Source organism: Brienomyrus brachyistius, chromosome 5 (assembly GCF_023856365.1).
Source record: "Brienomyrus brachyistius isolate T26 chromosome 5, BBRACH_0.4, whole genome shotgun sequence".
In the NCBI taxonomy this organism is placed as follows: Eukaryota; Metazoa; Chordata; class Actinopteri; order Osteoglossiformes; family Mormyridae; genus Brienomyrus; species Brienomyrus brachyistius.
The window spans coordinates 13,469,134-13,490,145 of record NC_064537.1 but is presented as its reverse complement, the minus strand read 5'-3'; the positions used below and the strand labels follow the sequence as shown (position 1 = coordinate 13,490,145).

General features: G+C 46.4%; 1 protein-coding gene across 3 annotated transcripts; it reads right to left on the bottom strand.

Annotated features, from left to right (window-relative positions):
• Window positions 1-134: 134 nt before the first annotated feature.
• Window positions 135-20,861, bottom strand: wipi1 (WD repeat domain, phosphoinositide interacting 1). Of its 3 annotated transcripts, none has more exons than XM_049014909.1 (14): window positions 20,759-20,861; window positions 17,080-17,232; window positions 14,674-14,756; window positions 11,992-12,161; window positions 10,306-10,402; window positions 10,112-10,209; window positions 9,930-10,022; window positions 9,048-9,118; window positions 6,444-6,551; window positions 5,885-6,049; window positions 3,997-4,104; window positions 3,518-3,651; window positions 3,113-3,213; window positions 135-712 (listed from the first exon to the last, which is right to left on the bottom strand). In XM_049014909.1, exons 2-14 carry the CDS (start codon window positions 17,154-17,156, stop codon window positions 662-664), a joined length of 1,356 nt encoding a protein of 451 aa, XP_048870866.1. In that variant the 5' UTR covers window positions 17,157-17,232; window positions 20,759-20,861; the 3' UTR covers window positions 135-661. The 3 variants fall into 3 exon arrangements, with proteins under 3 accessions (XP_048870866.1, XP_048870865.1, XP_048870867.1); XM_049014908.1 differs by lacking the exon at window positions 20,759-20,861 and adding an exon at window positions 17,324-17,470; XM_049014910.1 differs by lacking the exon at window positions 20,759-20,861 and adding an exon at window positions 17,324-17,470 and having other exon boundaries at window positions 11,992-12,158.
• Window positions 20,862-21,012: the final 151 nt, after the last annotated feature.

Sequence of the window (21,012 nt, the reverse complement as noted above, 5' to 3'; positions counted from 1 at the left end):
AATGCTGTAGGTAATTACACAAACTGCCTGGCCATATTATGAGGATTACTCTCCAGGTGGCAAAAACCCTTTACAATCCATGTTCTTATCCTTGCATCAGTCTGAGATGGAAAAAAATGAGCACCGGGCAAAGGACAAGTTGCATAAGTTTATTTCTATTGTAATTCCACTCTTTTCTGCCTTTTGGTTTTAGTGCACCTGGCAAAAACTCTTTCCATGGTTACAAATTACATTGATAGGCACATACAAAACAGCATGGTACATGGAGGGAGACACAAACATGTATCCAAAATAAAACAATCTAAAAAACAGATTAAACATGATAAAAACGGTTACACTCTTAGTCACGATTAAATACAATAATAACAATTAATATATTTCGTTAATCTTAATTGTCAAGTAAACTGATTTTTCCTTATATTTGAGTTCAGTCATGTACCCTTCCATATCACCCACCCCTGAGGCTTTGCTAATGTAGTCCAGTTCTAGTCCTGAGGAGGACGCTAGCTTCCATTTTTGCTCCGCCCCCCTTGCCATTTTTCCCGCCTTTGGGTTAGTCATACGAAACGTAGTGCCCTGCTATGACTTTGTTTCTGCTGCTCACGCTTAACCGATGTTCCGGCTGCAGGTCACCACGGGCTGCCACCTGCGAGCTCTAACCTCACGGCCGTCTCCCTTTGCCACTCCGAGTCTCGTCACGGCATCGATTTATCTACCAAAACCAAAACACAGCTTCATTGTTCCCGATGCCGCAGCATAGAAAGATTAGAGCACAGTTCATCACATGCACACTTCCCAGGTCCCTGCCTTCACTGCCAAGGTGGATATGCAGGCCCAGAGTCGTCCTGCTTCCCTTGAGAAGCCATGCTGCATGACCTCACACCCGGTCTCCTTCAAATGCCCAGATGCTTTTACAAAGTGACACACAATTGAGAAACGGGGTGAGCCAGTCCCTGGAGGAACTGTAGCTATGGGCCTTTCTGTCAAGAGCCCAACAGGGACATTACTCTGAGGACCACAGGATTCGAACCAGCAACCTTCCGATCACAGGCACCGAAGCCTAACCCTCAGAGCCATACAAGGCCACATGTTGCTTAGGTCAATCATGGTTTCCATTAAATATGTCGCGGTTTCCAAGTTGAAAACGTCTAGTTGCTGACAACCTTGGCAAGAGCAGCAGAGGAGCTGAAGTCCACAAGTTCCCACTGGTTTTGCCAGTAATAAAAAACAATTACTTATACCATTTTCAGTAAAATGTTTTTAAGGCGATAGCTCAATGATATTTTCTTAACGTTCCACAAACTGACAAAATGATTATTATATTTGTGGTCAGTGGAAAATCTTCAGGCCTTTGTAACCTGATTTGGTTGTACAATACCTTTACCAGCCTCATGAGGAATAATACCTGGAAGATCATTCTTCTGAGTCTACAGTGATACGGTCCAAATCCAGTCCCACCTCACTGCAAACCATATATTGCTCTTTACGAGTTTACTATGCTGGCAGATGGTTGTATGCTGTCATAGCAAGCATTCACGCATGTCAATAATTTCTGATCAATCCTCACTAAACATTGATCGTGCTTAAAAAAAAAAAAACACACAGACACCTTCAGTGATAAAAGTCCATGAAAGACCATATTATGAAGAAATCTTCATCTACTTCTAAAAGCTTCACATGGTAAATGCTTACTAAGAATTTACTCATTAATACAGACAAAACCCAGTTACAAGGAACTCAGGTATTCAATGAATCAACAAAGACAAAAACAAGTACACAGGACAGCTCCATCTGGTGGGGTGAAAAATACTGTAGTGAGGGTCACAATAATGCCAGAGTAACAGCCTGACCTACAGTCCCAAATTTATTTGATGGAGATCAGATTAAATGTTTGCCCGCGCATGTACTTAAATGTAAAACGCCACTCCCACAGCCGCCGTATCTGAATCAGGATGAAAATACGATCTAGGCTCTCTAGTTACAGCATCTGGCAAATTTCTAGGTCTGTTTAATGAAATTAACTGCACCCCAGGAGTGGCCATTTTGCTGTGCATGTGCAGGCCTCCTTAGGATACTAACACTTAATTAACAGGGTAAATATTTCACAAAGTAAAAATGTCAATGTTTTATTCAACACGCCTTTACTGGGAAAATGGATTACGTTTCACTAGTAACAAAAATTATCCATACCATCACTTCCTCTAAAATTATATTCATTACAGCATTAGCTAAATATAATATAATTGATTTATGATTAAAATCTAGACCCTTTTTGCAGTTTGTGCTTAAAAAGGGAGCCGGAACCCTGCCATCTCTGGACCCTGCTGCAGGAATCCACCAGTACGGACCCAGAAAGTGCTGGAAACACATTATAGAACAAAAGCTCTGTGAAAAGGAGCATCTACCCTGATTTTCTTTCCTTTAAAAAAATCAAGATGTCCATTGAAATTTAACCCTTCAATCCATACATTTGCATAAAACAGAATAAAGTTCAAAATGATTGATTCATACATCAGTTTTCTTATTCTTCCTGGGAATGTTGTCTCCAGACACCGGATAGTTAGTTACATCTCTTCATACAAAATCTAGATTTAAAACAGTTTATTAAAATAAGTGCTATGCTGTTTTGGTAAATATGAAGGAAAAAATATATTAGTAAATTAAGAAAGATAAATTGTAACGTTCAGTCAAGCTAGTGTGCAGCCTGATCTCCCTTTGCCTGTAAAGCACTTAAATTTGTTAACACACTAAAACCAGATAAAATATGTCTCTCTGTTTTCCTTTCCTCTCTTGGCACACTGGACACTTATGATTGGCCTGACATCGGCCATTGGATTTGTGCAATATGGAAAAGCATCTTCTCCACACTGAAACATACATGGACAATCGCAGGCAAACAAAAATAAATACTTTTAATTGTAAATTCTAGCTCTCTGTGTAAATTGTAGCCAGGTATCTAGGTGCAGCTAGATGTCTGGTCATGTTTTACACTGGGGTGATGCTTCAGCCCACGGCCAGACCCCCCTCCCAAGCCTCCGGCCATCAGCAGCCTTGCGAGGGGATGTGGACCTGCCAGCACACACGGAGGGTTTTAATTATTCTGAATGCTCACAGGGGGAAACTCCTTCTCATCATCGAGACACACGGGTCCTGCCGCGAACTCGTGTTCCGGGATCACTTCACCCTTCCTCATTCCTCCATCTTCGGAGTACCCTAGTGGGGAGGGAGGGAGAGAGAGGGAGAGAGAGAGAGAGAGAGAGAGAGAGAGAGAGAGAGAGAGAGAGAGAGAGAGAGAGATCACTCTTCTCACAAACACCAAGCTCCGCCAGGCCCAGAGAGGAGAATCAAGCGCTCGCTAAAAGAGGCATGATTGTAACACAAGCCACATTAACATACTATGCCATATTCAACAAACCATTTGGTTCCAGCCATGAATGACTGCTGCAGTTTGGCATGGGGTCTGGTATTATACTGCCAGGACGTGCCTTCTCTACTTGACGTTGCCCCCAACACGTACCGGTAAGAGCTGTAGTGGAAGGCGTGGCAGTGGGGATAGCGACAGTGGCGGCATAAGACTGGCTCGTAGGTTGGGCCGCTCTGCTCTCCGACACGTCAGCAGATTCCCTCTGACCGTCCTCAGACTCAATCAGCCTGCAGGTAGGGAGGATGATGGCAAATGGAGGTGGTGGGCAGGTGGACATTAAGGAAAAGATAATGGGGACGGACTGGGTTGCAGCAAAGGCACTATGGGAAATGGCGCGTCAGATGGACTAGAACAGTGTTTCCGCATCAGGTTCTCAGGGACCCCCAGACGGTCCACGTTTTTGCTCCCTCCCTGCTTCCCTACTAGACAGTCCACAAAAATATGGTCTGGGGGTCCCCAAGGATTGGGTTGGGAAACAGTGAGCTAGAGAGATGGTCTAGGAAAGGATGCAGAAATGTTGCCGTGAGGCTTGGAGACAGCAGAATAAGGAGCGCAGGCGCTGTCCACCTCACCTGTGGTTCTTAACTAGTACGCATTCGCCACCATCCTGAGGATCCACGTTGTAAATATAGAGACTTCCATCAGACGAGGCCACCAGCAGCCGAGGCAGCTTCTGAATCCTGGTGGAGGAAGAGTGTAGAGGCGCAATCAGCCGGGCAGGACGGGCACGAGAGAGATCGCCCTCCTACTGTGTGCGTACACTCAGAAGTGTGCGGCGATGCGTCAGCACTTGTTCTGCATGACGAATATGATCATTAAAAAAAATCCACTAAGGAAATAACAGTTCGGAAATTTCCGGCCTCAGCATCTGATTCTGCTGCATCACAGCACATCGCCTGACTGTTTGTGGTCACAGTGTTTTTCATTTTAATGTTTTTGTTTAGTTTTTTTTGTTTTTGTTTACAGCAATTAAGTGTTAGGATGGTGAGAAGCATCAGTTTAAAGCCCTAACTGTCCTCTTTAAGGAACAATAGGACGTAACAGAATAACATGTATGGTATGAGAGATACGAGCAAAAACAGGACGTCCTTTACAGAGGACGGAAATGAATCTCAGGAGGATATGCCTACCTGGTCGATGGGACTGCCACTCTAGCTACACGATCGGAACGGATAATATGCCTGAATGTTCCATATGATAGATTCAAAGGTCACACTTTTATTGTGTTACACACAACCAGATTATGTTAGTGATTTCAGAAGCTGATCGAATCATCAATACAAAGTAAACATTATACAAATAGCAGGCTGCAGTTTTTTTGGGGAAAAGGCCAACATGCCAACGTAAACTCTGAGTCAAATAACATCAGCTGAACACCGTTTTACCCCCCCTGTGTTAAGCAGGACAGGTGTAACATAAGAGCTGATTTGCCTGACGTGACTTGGCATTGCTGAAGAGAATAAAGAGATTACTGTAACGTCCTGTGTGATTCTGTATTAATTAAGGAGCGACTTCATTTTTGCTCAGATTGATGTCCTGATGGCTCAGTGGGTAACACCGCGGCATCACAGTTCTGCCCGCCCCCTCTCTGAGTGTGTCGCTTTCACACATCTTCCTTCAGTTGTCTGGATCCCCTCTGGGTATTCCAGCTTCCTCCCACAGTACAGAGTACAGACAGTTAAGCTAATTGGCATCCCTAAATTGTCTGAAGTGTGTGTATATATGAGCCCGGCGATGAGCTGGGATCCCATCCAGGGTGTCCCCCAACCCCCCCCCCCCCGCCACCCACGCTCAGGCTCGACAACTGGAAGATGTGTGGATGCATGACTTGCTGCTGATTACAGCGGCTCAAAGTAGGTTATTTCCCAGATGGCTGATTTAAAGCCCACAGGCTAAAGCAAAAAACAATTTTAAAAAAGGTGTGAAAAATGTACATTTCCTGCTGCAGAATTAGCTGCTTCGTACATTATATCATGAGATTCGCCTGCTGCAGAATTTCTGTATATTTCAATGAACATCAAATGACAGATTTATATACCCATGTTAAGGGTAGAAAATAAAGCCTTAATACACAAACAGGTGGCAGCAGGAAATTTTTTTATAAGTGGATATTTCGAGTAGTGGGTGTGCTAATTAGTATTCAGATATTTAATAATAAAAAAAAAAGTGAAATATAACCGGGTGATTTATAAGCAGTTTTTTGCATTTCCATACTGCAGGTTTGGGTTAATAACTGCGACTAGGCTATGGCTGGCGGCATCTACACGAGGGGGGTGTAAAGCTAAAGCTTATGCCACTGCGGCCCCCTCACTGCGGCCCCCTCACTGAGGAGCAAGAGGGTCTTCTTGCGTGGCAGTTTTACTGCGCAGCCCTGCAGCCATGCACACATTGCACAAGGACATTTTCTCCTGATTCCGGTTGACAGCGATTGGTCGGGGGGGGGGGGGGGGGGGGGCTTACGTGGCCAGAGCGCATACGTTCTTCAGGCCAAAGATGTTGAGGCGCACTGTGGCAAAGGCGCGGTCCTGGTTCATCATGTCGGACACCTGTGCTGGGAGGTAGTTGCTGGCTGCCGAGAACATCTTCCCCACGTAGGCAGACCAAGTGGGGGACTCCTCCTCTCGACTGGGGAGGGAGACACAGAGACTGAGCTGACAGCATGTACAGCTTCTTATTCTAAGGGTCTGCCTGTCACTGTCAACACATTCGCCGCATTCTGGAAGCTCATCACTCCGACAAAAACCTGTATCTGGATGCAACTAAGTAATCGATGCTGCCCCCATGTGGTAGTAATACGTACTGCCATTCTATCTTGCTACGGCGTACGCTGCTTGCTGTAGTGCTTATGTGCTGCCAGCCTGCTGTCACTATATAATAGAAGTATGATCCATTTAACAGATTAAATAGACATCGAGAGATAGAGAGAGAGAGAGAGAGAGAGAGAGAGAACAAGCTTGTGTGTGTCGGTCATTACAGAAGCAGAGTTTGGGAGTAGTTGCATGTCTGGGTCGCCGCGTACCTTGGGCTGTGCTGCTCCAGCTTAAAGATGTGCACAGTCTCTGTGTTACTGGAAGCGCACAGGAACTGGGCGTCAGCGCTGAAGGACAGGGAGCTGATGCTGACATACCTGCAGGAAGTCAGAGAATATGTTCCTCTTTGTTCTTCTAAGTTCTCCCCATAAAGCAGATTTTGGGGTGAAATCATCTTAACACAGAATTCAAACCTACAGTAATGGCGCTAAACCCGGGACAGAGACCTGTTTGCTTTTTGAGATATACTGAACGCTACAGGGGTGGGTGATCTTATCCGCAAAGGGCCGGTGTGTGTGCAGGTTTTGGGGTGACCGTTAGGTCAGCTGTTCAAATCCAGGTGTGAGGACTCTTTAGCCAATCAGTCCTCTAATTAATAATCTAGTTAGGGAGTTGCAACGAAAACCTGCACACACAGCAGACCTTTCTGGGTAAGACTGGTATTTTATCCTATAATGTCTCCACTAGATGAAATGATTTTCATAGCTATACAACCTGATCCAATTTATCCAGTATCTCTGGATAAATACGTGTATGTGATCTTAAAAATTTAGTTCCTTGAAACCTACTTGTAATCTTTGAGGAAAGCATGAAAATAAACCAAACAGATGGTGGCACCAGGTGAATGCGGTTGGAAAGAGCGCCATGCCAGCAGCGCGAGACCGTGTCAGTCTGACGTCATTGCTGCACGTGCTGCCGCCCCCTGACCTCTCCTCTCACCCGCCGCCCGCTGACCTCTCCTCTCACCCGCCGCCCGCTGACCTCTCCTCTCACCCGCCGCCCGCTGACCTCTCCTCTCACCCGCCGCCCGCTGACCTCTCCTCTCACCCGCCGCCCCCTGACCTCTCCTCTCACCCGCCGCCCGTTGACCTCTCCTCTCACCCTCCGCCCGCTGACCTCTCCTCTCACCCTCCGCCCGCTGACCTCTCCTCTCACCCGCCGCCCGCTGACCTCTCCTCTCACCCGCCGCCCCCTGACCTCTCCTCTCACCCGCCGCCCCCTGACCTCTCCTCTCACCCGCCGCCCGCTGACCTCTCCTCTCACCCGCCGCCCGCTGACCTCTCCTCTCACCCGCCGCCCCCTGACCTCTCCTCTCATCCGCCGCCCCCTGACCTCTCCTCTCACCCGCCGCCCGCTGACTTCTCCTCTCACCCGCCGCCCCCTGACCTCTCCTCTCACCCGCCGCCCCCTGACCTCTCCTCTCATCCGCCGCCCGCTGACCTCTCCTCTCACCCGCCGCCCGCTGACCTCTCCTCTCACCCGCCGCCCGCTGACCTCTCCTCTCACCCGCCGCCCGCTGACCTCTCCTCTCATCCTTCACCCCCTGACCTCTCCTCTCATCCGCCGCCCCCTGACCTCTCCTCTCATCCGCCGCCCCCTGACCTCTCCTCTCATCCGCCGCCCCCTGACCTCTCCTCTCATCCGCCGCCCCCTGACCTCTCCTCTCATCCGCCGCCCCCTGACCTCTCCTCTCATCCTTCACCCCCTGACCTCTCCTCTCACCCGCCGCCCCCTGACCTCTCCTCTCACCCGCCGCCCCCTGACCTCTCCTCTCACCCGCCGCCCCCTGACCTCTCCTCTCACCCGCCGCCCCCTGACCTCTCCTCTCACCCGCCGGCCCCTGACCTCTCCTCTCACCCGTCGGCCCCTGACCTCTCCTCTCACCCGCCGCCCCCTGACCTCTCCTCTCACCCGCCGCCCCCTGACCTCTCCTCTCACCCGTCGGCCCCTGACCTCTCCTCTCACCCGTCGGCCCCTGACCTCTCCTCTCACCCGTCGGCCCCTGACCTCTCCTCTCACCCGCCGCCCGCTGACCTCTCCTCTCACCCGCCGCCCGCTGACTTCTCCTCTCATCTGCCGCCCCCTGACCTCTCCTCTCATCCTCCACCCCCTGACCTCTCCTCTCATCCTCCACCCCATGACCTCTCCTCTCACCCGCCGCCCGCTGACTTCTCCTCTCACCCGCCGCCCCCTGACTTCTCCTCTCACCCGCCGCCCCCTGACCTCTCCTCTCACCCGCCGCCCCCTGACCTCTCCTCTCATCTGCCGCCCCCTGACCTCTCCTCTCATCCTCCACCCCCTGACCTCTCCTCTCATCCGCCGCCCCCTGTCCTCTCCTCTCACCCGCCGCCCCCTGTCCTCTCCTCTCACCCGCCGCCCCCTGTCCTCTCCTCTCACCCGCCGCCCCCTGACCTCTCCTCTCACCCGCCGCCCCCTGACCTCTCCTCTCACCCGCCGCCCCCTGACCTCTCCTCTCACCCGTCGGCCCCTGACCTCTCCTCTCACCCGCCGCCCCCTGACCTCTCCTCTCACCCGCCGCCCCCTGACCTCTCCTCTCACCCGCCGCCCCCTGACCTCTCCTCTCACCCGTCGGCCCCTGACCTCTCCTCTCACCCGCCGCCCGCTGACCTCTGTTCTCACCTGCCGCCCGCTGACCTCTCCTCTCACCCGTCGGCCCCTGACCACTCCTCTCATCCTCTGCCCGCTGACCTCTCCTCTTACCCGCCGGCCCCTGACCTCTCCTCTCATCCGCCGCTCCCTGACCTCTCCTCTCATCCGCCGCCCCGTCATGTCCTGCGTGGAGGCCGTCCTACCTTTTCATTCCCCGGCGGAACTCGAACAAGCGCGCTCCGTCGGGAATGCCGAAAACCCTGATGACGGTGCCCTAGGGGTGGGGGGGATATTTAGATCAACGTCACCTGAAATGGCCATAATGTGAATGTGATGGACCACAGAACACCATGGGAGGGGCTATAAAGTCACATCCACTACTTTTTAGTTTTACAAAACTCAGATATGATCTTCTGCTTCTTCATTTTTACTAAATATCCGTAGCTTGCTCACCTCATGATACATTTCTATTCTTGCCTCGCAATGCGTGTTGAGATAATGCCATCCAGGCTTATAGCCAGAAATAAATTTCACATGGGTACCTGATCATTAACAAAAAATCTATGGGATAGGTTCATCACTGCAATCTTACCGATATTCCCGAAGTTAATTGTTCCACTGTCCAAGTCTAAGAGGACGACTAGTAACGACATCCAATATAAACACAAAATGACGCTAATACAGATTTATACTTGTTAGCACTGTGGAAGCCATTAAGTGATCTTAGACACCCATTAGCTGATGAAAATGAAGATTCATTGTTATCTTCTACTAAATTTGATATAATCAATTCTCGCTCATCTGAGCTTTGTGTAAGTCCAGAAAGTGGCCACATGCTCAAAACCTCCATTAGCACTGCAGTAGGACTTCCTATACCATGTCACAACCCACTAAGAGAAGTGTGGCAGCAGGTACCTCAACCTTGGCATCTTAAGAAGCCTAGAGATTTATCTGCAGGCAGTGCGGTTTTTGTGCCGATTCATTTGGGGGGGGGGGGGGGATTTGGACGCAGGGCACAATGCGACACGGTTGCGGACACGGCATTGTGGGGTGTGCCGCAGCATGCACGCGAAGGGGTCTCTCACCCTCTCGGAGGCGCTGGCCAGTTTGGTGCCCGACGCATTGAAGGTGACGGCTGCCAGGGGGCTGTCGTGCGCAGCGATCGTGGTCACGGTGCTCTGTGTGGGCGCAGCGAAAACAAGAGGCGCGGTTACCGATGAGCGGTCAGACAGGCAGAGTCAGGCCCCGCCCGCCCTCGCGGCCTCACCAGGTTGTTGGCGTCATACACAGTTATCTCCCCGATGGTGGTACTGCCCGGGTAAACCAGGTATGAGTTGGAATGGTTGTTGGAGAGAGCGCAGAGCCCTGGGAGGACATGTGCACAGCTGTCAGTGGTGGCGGGAGCAGTGAAGGGGGCAGGCGGCAGGCGGAGCACCCAGCGGAGCTCGCGTTGCACCATACCTGCTGGGTTGGACGGCGTGTTGAGCAGGGTCTTCAGCAGCTTCATGTCTTTGATGTTGTGGATGTAGATCGACTCCTCCAGGCAAACGATCAGCCTCTGTACAGACGATGAAGCAATGTCAGAGCAGTAGCCCTCCACCCCAGTGTCCCGACATTAAGGGATCTTTTTCCACTGCACAGGGAAGACAGCGTCCGGGGCAGATAATCAGTGAGCACTTTGTTTATTCGTCAGTGCACCCATGTTCTATACCCAGCTGTTCTATGCAGGGTAGCTGGGGTCTGGAGCCTTTCCTGGAAGCTACGGGTGGAGGCGGCAACCCATGGCAGGCCACCTTCACGAACCATTCACACCTATGGATAATCTGGTAACTCCAATTCGCCTTTGCATGTTTATTCGTTTATTTGAAAAACCCCCAAAAAAATACAGTAGCTATTGCTGGACAATGAGGTCTGGCCTCCGTCTCTGTCCCTCCCTACCTCCACTCCTGCATTCCACAGCCTGCCAGGACTCATTCGCTGCTGTCCATTACCTCTGTAAGCCTCAATAAACTGCCCTTAGGGAGGCTATGCCGCAGAGATAAACTGTGTCAGGCAAACACCAGCCAGCAATATGACACATGATGCTTCGGAAGAACCTAACAATTATACAGCTGTCATCTGTGTCATTATTTTACAGTGCTGCAAACATCTGGATACTATACATTATAAATTATTAATTGCACATCTCAATGATGACTTTTTAAGTTGCTATAAAACATATTTCACCCTGTGACAGACTGGTACCCCATTCATCAGCCTTGTGTGTTATGCTGCTTGGCACAGACTCCAGGTCCCCCATGACTGGATGGATGGATGGATGGATGGATGGATGGTTGGATGGATGGAACAAACCCCCAGAAATGCTCCACGGATGGATAAATGATCTTAAAATCCATTTGGAATCCAAGCTTCACTCTCAACTGTATATATGTGTGCATGTCTCAAAGGAGAGCAAGATGGGATAAGTGAAAAGAAGCACTCCAGTGTACCTGTACTATTATCAAAGCAGAGCCTTCTGGAGACCTGCAGGCTAAACACATGCTGAATCCCACACAGATATGGCCTTCTCAGTGAGCCCCCGTAAAGCAGAGGTTGGCAGAAATCCACGACAGGCATGGAGAGTGAAAGCTTCAATGCTGAATGAGATGTTGCTCCTCACAAAAAATTTTAAGTAAACAGCATGAGGCTCTATTTTCCACTCTCATTTAAAGATAAACAAACTTCATTCCACTGTAAGGAAACGTCTCTGTCCAGCAGGGACTACTTGTGGGTGCCTGTAAATAACTGGAGACTCAGGGCCTCGTTTAACTGAATCAGGTTAGCAAAAGAAGCAATAAAGAACGATTCAAGATTTTAGGACCACAATCACTTAGAACCATAACATTAATTTCAGTAACATTGTAAGGTTGAAATTCAGTGGCTATAACTAAAAAATGCAATGGAGTAATGATTGTTCTGGCCTCGCATGCCGTCATTCAGCACCAGTGATTCCCAATCCGGTCCTCAGGGACCCACAGTCGGTCCATGTTTTTGCCATCTCCAAGTTCCCTGTCAAACAGTCCCCATTTTTTTTGGACTGTCTGTGGGTCCCTGAGGACCGGATTGGGAATCACTGCTCCAGGCAGAAGCTTCGTGGGGGATGCCTACCTGCCGGTTGAGTCGGACGGCCAGGATGTTGTTGGAGTAGCTGTAGTTGCAGATCTCTGTGCCTTTCTTGAAATGATAGACATTCATGCGACACGGCACAGCGAGGCTGACCACCACCACCAAGCTGCTGGAGAACAAGCGCTCCACGATGTAGACATCAGGGGTGTCTGCTGACCAGGGTGGAGATCAACATGCCGTCAGCCCACACCACACACAGATTCCACACAAGCTGTCCCACCAACATTCATGCGGCATTATTCATTATTCTCCTTATTTCGGGATATTATAAGGTTGTTAGTATAATCATGATTTAATCCCCAGTTCATTACATAATTGCAGGTTTTCTGCCAATTTTCTAGATGATATACGGTGCTACACTCAAGTCTACCTTCAAGATGTTAGAAAGCTTCACTATGCAAGATGGGCTGTCTGGCTGTAACCTGCAGTTCATCTGCGGTTGCAGTTCTGTGCTACTAACACCATAATATTTGCAAAGTTTGAGCATTTTGTCGAGGCACGCCCATCAAGCGGAAAACCGTGACTGCTGGCAGGAGAGTGTAAACGCAGATTACATCACACACAGACACACACACACACACACACACAGATCTCTCCGATCCTCCGTCATACAAGGCCAGAAAGTTTCTCTTGAGATTGATTAATGTTCATTAATGGTCAGTAAATCAGACAGTTCTACTGGCAGTTTAAAGACGAAAAAATATGGCAGAACATCTAAAATCCATCAAGACTTTAAAAATAGATTAAGATGAAAATGTCCCAGGAACTAATGAATTCTTAAGGCAGTGTCAGTATAGAATAAACTGTATTTTGTATGCATACTTTGTGTCTCAATTCACTCGGATTTATCCGTAATTGTTTGTAATGGCTTGTTGAACATCCAGACTTAGTTGCCTCTCTTATGTCCTTCCATTCATTATTGTTCCAATGATTGCCAACTAGTGCTGAACATGCATCCGGTACTGAAAAAGTACCGTAGTACCGCATTTTTGAAAGCTGTTCCCTTTTTTCATTTCTTTAGTATTTGTACTAATACTCTATTATCAGGGTTGCCAGCTCTTACGCATTTGGCATGACACTCATACTTTCAGACACTCAGGCTCCCACAAGAAATTTGAAGGTGATGATACACAGGGCAATTTTTTAAGCAATGTTGCTGGACAACTGCCACCCGGGTGAAAGAAAGAACAAAGGACAACTCCTCTGGATATGGCTGATCGCAAAACGTTGCCCACTGCCAATCAAAGTTTTCAAATAGAAATTCGTTGCCCAATATCAATGGGAATGTGCCTGAGCAACATAGATCAGCAACACTGCTCAAAATGATGCCCTGTGTATCATCACCCTAACAGCAAATCTATATTATTCCAAAATTAGCTACTTAAAAGGTTCTGGGCTAGTCTGCAAACCTTACAGACTATTTACAAGGTGATAAAACTGTTACATACATGTAACTGCATGTGAATGTGTGTGAAGACTTGTATGAAATTGAAAAATCTCATTCCAACCCGCTGACCAAAACTGGCAACCCTGCTACTACAGATATCGCTAACGCTATATTCCCAAAGAAATCCAAGTACGTTACGTTAACATCACCAAACCAGCATCTGTACCTACAGGTTATTATGCTACGCTGTGTATTAAGCAGTTAAATAATCAAGCATAATGCCCCATGCAGGGAGCTTTTTATACATTTATTGAGCAGATGAAAGGAAAAAAGCAGAACAAACTGCTGTAACCTTCATGGGCGCATTTTTTTTTTACAGTAGAAAGTAACGGTAATGAGATTGATTGGGACATAAATACTGTTCACAGTTTTGTGTGCTCACCTGTTTTTCATTCCCATCTGTCATTGCAGCGCCCTTTCAAAATCCATAACCAATTTTATTCATACTGATCCCCCTCTCGCCCCCCAGCCCCAATACTCCTTTGTATGTTACAGTCAGCTCTTGCATATTGTCTGTTTATTTAATGTGTCAGTCTTACGGTTATGATCTTGTGTTTTCTATGCATAGTCTGTTCCATGATCATTAGAAGAGCTTATGGTTTCCAGTGTGTTATAATTTTAGTGATATGATTCAGTGACATGAGTGCATAGTTTACCAAGAACAATACTTAGCGGGTTTTTCTGCACTGGTATTGTTGCAGTACTGGCACTGTGATGCTTAATGTAGCATCATTATCAAGGTCATAATTTTGGTATTGTGACAACACTATTCTGCACTTCCTTCCCTTCATCAGCAATCATTAGCAGATGTGCTTTAGCCCCCCCAAAATAAATTTCTATTTATTGGCTCAAGTCATGAATAGCTTTTTATATTATATACGTTTACCATCACCCCCCCCCCCCCCCAATCCATTCATCTCATGCCCCTAATCATTAGCACTCCACACAGCCCACGGTTCTCAAGCTGCTCTCCTGACATTCAACTACAAAAACTTGTTTCTCAGATCTCTACATTTATATCTTCTTTCCAATCCTCTCTTTATTATGAAGGAACCTTCTGTCAGCATTACAGTCCCATCACTATTCCTGCATATCTGGGCAAGCTGAAAACACATTTTAAATGACACAGATCGTCCTTTGATCGCATGTATTTTGTGCAATTCTCCCACGCAGCAGACAAATGCAGGACTGTGATCGTGACATGAGGGGGTACCCACCACTTTCATGAATGAGGTCCAGCCGATCGATTGAGGTCACGGAAAATAGCTTGTACCCCTTCTTGGTCCCAACAGCCAATGACCTGAGACAGGAGATTTGCACTGAATATGAACACAAGTCTCATATTCCCATCACACGACTGACACAACTCTTTAATAGTCACGAAACATGTGGTAGGACTTCAGATTTCAGGTGACAGGAAATTGCTTCCGTGTGATGTACTCTGGCATGGGCATAGTGGCTCAGTGAGTCACACTGAAGCTGCACAGTTACAGGTTTGGGGTTTTAAATCTCTCTTCTGTACTGTGAATTTGCGCGTTGGGTCCCAGAGTTCAAAGGTTAATTTGTGTATATTTCACCCTGCGAGAGACTGGCATCCCATCAAGGGCGTGCCCCAGCCTTGTGCCCTGTGCTACCTGAGATAAGCTCTAGGTGACCCTGGATACTCCTGACCCTAGACTTGCTGATACTCCTTACGTAACAATGCTTTGGTTGGAATAATCAATGGAATCATACATATAATTTCTTAACTAAAAGAAAATTCCACAGAAATGTTTTGCCACTGGGAAAGATAATTGACATGATCACAATGCTGTTAAAGGAACAAACTTGTTTGGTCTCAGGAATAGTTTATAATTCACGCAGAAGCTGATACACACACCCTGTCTGCTATCATAATAAGCCACATCCTGGCATCCCATCCAAAGTGTATACCAGCCTTGGGCCCAGTGCTGCAGTGGACAGGCTCCGCCCACCATGACCAGATAAGAAGTTTGAAGATGAGTAAATGAACGAATGAAGTTGCAAATAACACGTCGTATATAACAACAATGTGAAGTGTAATCAGATATCATGAACACCTTACAGATACAACAATACAAATGCTGTGTGCATAATTAGGGTGTGATTTATGTCAATGACGCTATCTTAGCCAACTGCTGATAAACCCCTGTTATCAATGCCGGACACAACAACAGGCTACCTGTTACCAGCTGGGCTGGAGTGGGATAAAACATGGGATGTTGGGTTCCCCTATGGTAAGTTCTGCTTTCGGAGGGGATTCTGCTGGCTGAAAAAATGCCCAGTATACCAGACGGCCAATCCATTCCTGGTTGCCAGTGATAGATTCTTGTTCTTCCACATGCCTTTAGCTCACCTGCATAGTACCATGTGACTATTATGTACATAAGGAACCAGCCAATCAGTAGGCATCATAGAGAAAATCCACTATTTATTTACTGCTGACTTGAGCCTAGCAACTCAGCAAGGGAAATGACTCAAATGAATAACAGCATATGCTATTCTAGGGTGAGAAAGGAATCCACTGCAAACTCAGCAGTAAAACTGGCAAGTTGCTATCTTTCTGGCCAAGATAAAACTAACTGTATAATCTTTTTAAACCTGTGAAAATGCAAAATCTTTAAAACTGATTTTCATTAAACAAGTCTCGACAAATTAGCCACTATTAAAAGTGATTCACATTTTAGTTATATATGTAAGGTTTATTAAAACTTAATTGAGTGCATGACTGCAAGACTAAATGTGTCTTGTTGTCATGAGCTAGATGGGAGTGTGCAGGCACTCCACATTACAATATTACCTATTACCCTTAGATCCACTTGAACCATTTTCTGACATGGCGACTTCCAAAGAAAACGTTGTTTTTTTAAGAATCAGCAAGTTTTCCTGGAACATAGTGTGTTGTTAAAAGAAAAGGAGGTGTCACCACGAAAAACAGAAGCCTGAATATAACTAATTGGGCAGATCAATCTTAAGGTGCAATGAGTTTCTGAGATAAGTTCCACTATCGGAATGTGTGTGTTGTAGATTCTTCTACTAGAGCACTTGAGGTTGAGAAACTATTTTTAAATAACTTTGCCAGTAGGAAACGAGGCCCTTCAGTGACATTTTCCAAATGAGGTCACCACTAAACCGTAATTCATAGGTTAGCTATTATATACACAAGTTACGTCGCACCTCCCACTAATTACACCAATAATAAAATTCAACATTTAACATACGATTCAAAGAATCATACTCAGCAGCATTATGCACATTATGGTTTTCAGACGAAAGAATTATATAGGGATGGATCATTTTATTGATGGACAAAATATTTTCAGCGATCACTAACATCGTAAAAAATCTATAACGTTTGCAAAAACGTGCAAACAGAGCGAAGTCTCCGTAAAATCAAGCTGTGAAGTACAGTGCTGTTAATGTCAACCGGTGAAGATCAACAGCGCGAAGTGTAACAATATTTAACATTATGTAAAATGTTACGGGATGCCAGTTAATGTTGTCATTTAATTATACTTAACATATGGGACATTATTATGCAATGTAAATGGGTTTTACTGAAAAAATCCGATATTGCTGTCTGCTAGTTTTGACAGGGCGCTTACGTGGTATCTTGGTTGAAGGAAGCGCAGATCAACCCTTCCGCTCGGCCAGGACCATCCGTCCCTTCCCTGGTCTCCATTCCAGTCCCCAGCTACCTCCGCTCCTCCGTACCGGATCGGAGGACCGGGATCGGCAGGCAATTCCTGGGAACGTTCCTTAGCAAACACCCGCAAGTGAATAGCAAAATAAATGTATTTCACTACCTACTTAAACATCAATGTAAGTGCATTACTTTAGATTCAGTACCTTGCAGTTCCAGAGTGTGCCTGCTATTTTTGCTGATTTATTACCGAAAATAACAATGACTGTTACATAGCTAGCCAGCCGGAGAACTTGAGCAGTAAAGAAAAAGATGAAGCAAAACAAAAACAGCTGACTTGATGTTGCGTCATTCCGACGCCGAACCCCAGTTGGCTGTAAAGAGATGCAATTGCTGATGTCCATTGCGATTTCTATTGGTCAAGCCCTACATCAATAGTATGTGATTGGTTAATATGAACGGAGCTCAGTGGGCACTGCCTCTTCCAACAGGGCTGTTTTCTATTGGTTCAAAACATGCAGCACGTCAACAAACAACGCCTTGAAACAAATGTCTCATAATTTCGGATGATCACCGCTAATTTAAATTTAGTAATAGACTTCGTTTCTTTTATAATGCCTATTTTATAATGTTGGCTCCTATAATGCTTTTCCTTTTAACTGAGCGTGACGAGTATAAGACTGTTCAATACGTTTCTACAGGGTTGTTGTGCTCCACATGTTGCAGTAGAGATACCCCTTTATTGAATTGCGGCGGATTGCGCAGCCGAAATTCAGTCCTATTCTAGTCAAAACGCATTGCAAAAAATGTACTACCTTTCCATCAGATTGTTTGTACCTTATGCTGGTGCTTGTATTGACCTCAGTCAAATTAGTTAATAACAGATAGAAGTAAAAGTGACGTGATGCAGGTAGTACAAGCATTGTACCGCAGATATACATTTACTATACAAAATGTCTTGCCGAAAACTGGCTCAATATAAAAAGTCTACAGATAGTTTTGTTATGACCTTTTTGAGCCAACAAGACAAAAACAACAATGAAGGATTTTTCTTGAACTTCAACTGAATATCGTAGGTCACAAAACAATTGCTCAAGTTTTTTTTTGTCAACAAATGATGAATAAGAAGAGTTTATGCATGGTGTAAGTACTATATTCCTTCACTATTTTTAAGGAGATATTTTGCAAATGCCCCCCCCCCCCCCCAGAACTGTATTGTGAGTGGCTCAGTGGGTGTCACTGTTGCCTACAGGCTTGAGGGTTTAAATCCAGGCTTGCTGTTAGGTCAGCTGTACATCACTCTATGACCCTTGTGTTTTTTAGCCACATTTTTGTTACTTTGGCAATGCTGAACTTCTTTTCCAGTTTGGCAGAGTTCTGCAGGTCTTCCTGTATTTGGCAACTCCCAGCTTTCTTTCAACTACTCCAATGGCCGATGAGCAGAAACAGCTCTGAAAAGGCCCCTGCCCCCCCACCACATTTTATGGTACCGATGGTGATACATCATTTCTGGTCATGTCTCATTGAGGCCGAAAAGTTCTTCCATGAGACCGCAAAACCTTTTTTTCCACGTGGCGCCCAGAAAATCCCCTAAGTGCTGCGTACCTTATTTGAGCCTTGATGCAGGCATTTTTCCAGTTTGTTTCATCAACCCTTTCCAAAGAGCCTTCGTCTGCACAGATATTTCTGTGTAACATGCAGAAATTGAGGGCGGCATGGTGGCATGATTTGCCTCACACCTCAGTCTCCACCATGGCTCTGTGTGTGTGTGGAGTTTGCATGTTCTCCCCGTGTCGTGGTGCGGTTTTCTCTGGCTGCTCTGGTTTCTCCCCGAAGTACAAAAACATGGTGAACTGGTGCCCATGGATGTGCATTTGTGAGTGAACGGTGTGAGTGTTCCCTGCCTTGTGCGCGTATCCTCTGGGATAGGTTCCAGACATCCCGTAACCGAATAGGACAACTGGTTACAGAAAATGGATGGATGGGTGCACAAATTGACTGCATTTTGACAAAAGGCCTATACGGTACTTCCTTATGAGTGGCCGTTGAATTCTTCTTTGGTACTCTGATCAGTCTCCTCCTGGCTCTTTTGTCCGGTTAAGTGGGATGGACAAATTTAGGCAAGGTCTTACTAGTTTCATATGCCTTCCATTTCTTACTGATGGTCTTGAAAATATGTACAGGAATAGGTGAAACCATCTGAAACCTATTGCCTAATTTGTGCCTTTTCACAATTGTATTCAAATTTTCTTATACCTTTGCTAGCATGAACTAAGTTTTAACAATGGAAAAATTCATCCATCCATCCATTTTCCAAACCGCTTATCCTACTGGGTCACGGGGGGTCCGGAGCCCATCCAGGAAGCAATGGGCACGAGGCAGGGAACAACCCAGGATGGGGGGCCAGCCCATCGCAGGGCACACTCACACACCAGTCACTTGCACACCTATGGGCAATGTAGCAACTCCAATTAGCCTCAGCATGTTTTTGGACTGTGGAGGGAAACTGGAGTACCTGGAGGAAACCCCATGACGACATGGGGAGAACATGCAAACTCCACACACATGGGACCCAGGCGGAGACTCAAACCTGGGTCCCAGAGGTGTGAGGCAGCAGTGCTAACCACTGCACCACCATGCCGCCCCCGCTTAATATAATATCAACTATCTAATCCCTGCCCATTGGTTTTGTATACATAATAATTTATTTCCACCTGCTGTTCTGGTCACAGTGCATCTTAAATAGTGACATTGTGTCGTTTACATTAAATTATGGCCTTACATTCTGCTTTTCCGTTTTGTGGTATTCTTTTGTGTACGAGCTGGTAATGCGCAGGCAATTACATTTTTGATTTCCAGCCTGGCCATCTGTGTGTACAGTATCGACGTTCACCATGCATCTGTGTTGGTTTACTCTTTTGCACAACCCATGTAGTAAAATTGCACTTTACACTTAGCCTGTCTTACACATGATTATCTTTTCTATTTCCTCTATTCCACTTTTTGCACACTTGCACTTCAGGTAGTCCTGTGTTGATGTCATGTTATATGTAGCACCATGGTCCTGGAGGCAGGTTGTCTCATTTCACTATGTACTGTATCACTGTGTATGGTTGAAATGACAATAAAAACCACTTGACTTGACTTACCTGGCGGGAGAATTTACTTTGGATACTTCAGTTTCCCCAACAGTTTCAGAAACATGTGGGATGATGAACTGATGTCCCTAAATTGCCTTCAGCCTGTGAGTGTCTGTCCATTGTTTCACTGTAAACCTGGACTCAATGAGACATTATGGAAAATGGATGGATGAACAATACGGAGTATTTTGTGCATGTTATATAGCAATATAGGTGCCAAGAGACCTTAGGTACAGAAATCGGTGCAGGATCCTCTCAAATTTTCTGTTATCACATCCCATTCTATACCCACTCTTACTCTACCAGGACCATCCATCCCTTCCCTGGTCTCCATTCCAGTCCCCAGCTACCTCCGTTCCTCCATACCGGATCGGAGGACCGGAATCGGCAGGCAATTCCTGGGAACGTTCCTTAGCAAACACCCGCAAGTGAATAGCAAAATAAATGTATTTCACTACCTACTTAAACATCAATGTAAGGGCATTACTTTAGATTCAGTACCTTGCAGTTCCAGAGTGTGCCTGCTATTTTTGCTGATTTATTACCGAAAATAACAATGAATGTTACATAGCTAGCCAGCCGGAGAACTTGAGCAGCAAAGAAAAAGATGAAGCAAAACAAAAACACTCTTCTAAACCCACTCTTACTAATGTTATGAAACGAACATTTCATTCTGCTCCTACTGCTATAAGTATATGCAGTTTCCAAAGAAACCCCGCTAACTTTCAAACAGAACTTCGTGAAATCCTACATTA